Source organism: Olea europaea, unplaced genomic scaffold (genome assembly GCF_002742605.1).
Source record: "Olea europaea var. sylvestris unplaced genomic scaffold, O_europaea_v1 scaffold1273, whole genome shotgun sequence".
Classification (NCBI taxonomy): domain Eukaryota; kingdom Viridiplantae; phylum Streptophyta; class Magnoliopsida; order Lamiales; family Oleaceae; genus Olea; species Olea europaea.
Window position 1 is genome coordinate 192130 of NW_019230182.1, and position 3289 is coordinate 195418.

General features: G+C 32.8%; 1 protein-coding gene across 1 annotated transcript; it reads right to left on the reverse strand.

Annotated features, from left to right (window-relative positions):
- Positions 1–921: 921 nt before the first annotated feature.
- LOC111374654 lies at positions 922–3044 on the reverse strand. The gene is made up of 3 exons (XM_022997366.1): positions 1850–3044; positions 1721–1798; positions 922–1670 (listed from the first exon to the last, which is right to left on the reverse strand). The coding sequence occupies exons 1-3, from the start codon at positions 3042–3044 to the stop codon at positions 922–924; spliced, it is 2022 nt and encodes a 673-aa protein (XP_022853134.1).
- Positions 3045–3289: the final 245 nt, after the last annotated feature.

Genomic DNA, 3289 nt, shown 5'->3' on the forward strand with positions numbered 1-3289 from the left:
GAAAAAATACCCCTCTCCATTTTAAATGTATTTCCCTTTTCAAGGATAATTTTGGTGTTACGAAATCTATCTCATTCCAAAGTTAAAAGCTCACTTTAAATATTCAGTTTGACCGAGAGTCAGGGACATGGGTCCCATGGTGTCAAGAACAAAAAAAATTGGAGGTTCATTATAATGGAAATCAAACAGGCGTTGCGTGTGTTTGGTCAGATTCTTTCCAATTTTTTCAATCTCATCTTCATGTATTTGTGGTCCCCACACGTAAAGCAATTGAAGAAACCGCCAGCAATTTTTGACTTTTTCATTGAGTGGTCCACATATAATTCATCCAATTTTCCAAAATTGACCTTAACATGTTGTCATAGGTTATGGTGTCAATATACTTGGCTAGCTGAGGATAAATGAGTCCAACCAATTTCCAACAGTTCACTAAACGAAAATTGAAGTCTGGTAGCCCTCAGGGCACATCTTCAAGTGGTAAAAAGGGAGGGTGGAGAAATCCAATTTTACTTGAGGCTGCTGCGTCAAGGGTTCGAATCCTGAAATATGGATTTGGCTCTTGGGTAAGTGCAAGTGTACAAACAGCCTTCCACCCTGTACCCTTGGAGACAAAACGTGCGATTTACCTCCCTCACGATGCTCCAGGATAGGTGTGGTAGGGGACCCTTAAAATTAGGGTTTAACCTTTTTTTTTTTTGAAAATTGAAGTCTGGCATAGCACGTTCCACTTTTACTTTTTTTATTAGTTTTTCACTGTAGTCAAATGAGATGTACGAAAAACTCATTAAAATGACCTTTATATACATATTGGTACAAATATTTAATAGCTTTAATAAAAGAACACACTTCAGCATTAATATAACAATCAAATTTTACACTTAAATATGGATTATAAGGTACCATCCACTGATTGTCTAACATTTATCCTCTAACTTTAACGTAAATACCGCTATCACATCGCCTATATAATGGATATGAACTGTCACCAAATATAGTACTGTTGCAATAAGCTCGAGGGTGCTTATTCTTACAACTACTATTTACCTCCATACATACATTCTTTGGATTAAGACTTTCACAATGACCATGCATATTATGTTTCATAATAACAAAATAAAGATGTGGATATTTGTTTTTATCGGGAATTTCACAAGAAACTACCCTATCAAGATCTGTAGCACAGGAGATTTTGTGGCCAGAGTTAAAAATTAACAATAGATGCGTATGAGGGAACCCTATTTTTTGAAATTTAATCACGTATATGTGAGCAATTACAGGACCTATGATGTTTTCCTTGTATAAATCCTTTTTTAACTCTTCTAATTTTGCTTTGAATACACGTGCAATTAAATTTGGGCGATATTGAACTTCATCATTGTGTTTTAGTTTTTCCTTAATCTCTGACCAATTTGAATTAAATGTTATAGTTAGAAATATATATGGTTTTCCATAACGTTGTACAATAGTCATTCCATCCACATATCTTCTTAGCATATCTCTAGGACCATATGTAAAACTCTGTGGCAATACAAATTTTTTACCAATTTTGTATCCCCTTGTCTCCCAATTTTTAACACTATCTATAATATCTTGATAGATTTCAGAACGAATTTGTTTTTGATTATTATGAAAATAGTCTAATTTAGTAGTTTCAATTTTAACGTACATATCTACAACATATTGTTTAAAAAACTTACCAATGTGAAGCAACACAGATTACTTGTAGGCCGAATTTGTAGCTTGTTTGAATAATATTCTCGGCAAGAGACCTGAGATCGTTTCTTCATTCCATTGAGTACTGCATAACAGAAGAAAGATAAGTTTCAATATTGATGTACAACATGCATACTACAAAAGATTTTAGAAGCACCTAAAACTAATACTTCCAAAACTTTATCCTCATTTTCAATTATTTCAGTTGCAGAAATAATTGTGTTAGGCAAACCAGTAGACTCAGGTAAATAGCGATTTCGGCTCTCTATGTTTTTAATTCTTTTTATGCCTTCATGCCAACCAGATTCTCCAAATGGGAAGAGCAATGGGTATTGCAAAGGATCATAACAATCATAATTATAATGAACTCTATGAGAATCACTAGAATGGTCATATATCGTAATGTCATGAACACGGACATTTGTGTTTTGATCATCGTCGGCCCATACAGTAGCAACTTGAGACGTTGTAGGGGTATTGAATACTCTTTGATCAAGCTCTGGTTGACATCTTATGTGTAAACGATGATTGTGCAAATTGTTCATATCACTTAAAGATCTAAAGAAATGACTATACGGATTTATTTTAAGGATTTCAATTAGAACAAGGAATGCACATTCTACAAAATTTTCTGAACTTTTCATACGATTTTGAAGTTCATTTTCCGTATCATAAAAATATAATTGCATATAAAAAGACATTTTTTTCTCTGGCATAAGGCGATTTACATAGTGATATACTTGCCCTTGAACTCTAAATGTGTAAATACCTCTATATGCTTTAAAGAATTCTTTGTCATACTTTACACCAAATGAAGTAAATACAAAATGGTTATTATACCCCCTTGCAATCTTTTTGAACTCCATAGGTTCTTTAAAAGTAAATAGGTTATATATTTCAAATGGTGAATCAGGTATACAGAGCTTAATTTTTCCATATGAACAACAAAATCCTTTACTTTCTGTATGGAATTTTTGCGCACCACAATAGTTACATTTTGGTAATACATATGAAGTAACTGGTATGCTGAACACTGGCACACAATTAGAAATATTTGTCGTCTCTTCATTTGAAGTAGAAGCTTCAAATTCGGGGTGTATTATAGAGTCATGCACAATGGTAGAATCCGAACTAGTATTCTTAAATAATATAGCATCATTTATCCTCTTACCATGGTCAATCTGTCTATCTTTAACTCTATTTCTCCAATCCCTCTGTCTTTTATTTCGTTGTCGATGAACAAAAAGGCTGCATGCCTCCTTTGTGATTTGGGGAATAATTTCATTATTAATGGTAGATTCTCCATCAACAGACATCCTCAAAAGATCCATCTAAACAACACAGTAAACTGTGCAACGTTCAAAAGCACAAATCAGCGACAACTAAAAATGTGGAAAATTTGTTTCTAATATTTCAACAAATTTACTTTTTAAAACTTAGATAATAATTAAAAAATGACAAAGAAACACAGGTGAAAAAAAAAAAAAAAAAAAAAAAAAAAAAAAAAAAAAAAAAAAAAAACATACACAACAAAAGAGAAAAGGTAAAGACGGTAAGGACGGTCTACTTCATGGGG

What these genes read in the sequence shown, in the direction of transcription:
- LOC111374654 (XM_022997366.1), bottom strand. Translation starts at nt 3,044, where the DNA reads ATGGATCTTTTGAGGATGTCTGTTGATGGAGAATCTACCATTAATAAT. An exon ending in TGCTTCTAAAATCTTTTGTA is followed by an intron (nt 1,799 to 1,849) that starts GTATGCATGTTG and finishes TCTGTTATGCAG; the next exon opens with TACTCAATGGAATGAAGAAA. An exon ending in GCTACAAATTCGGCCTACAA is followed by an intron (nt 1,671 to 1,720) that starts GTAATCTGTGTT and finishes AATATGTTGTAG; the next exon opens with ATATGTACGTTAAAATTGAA.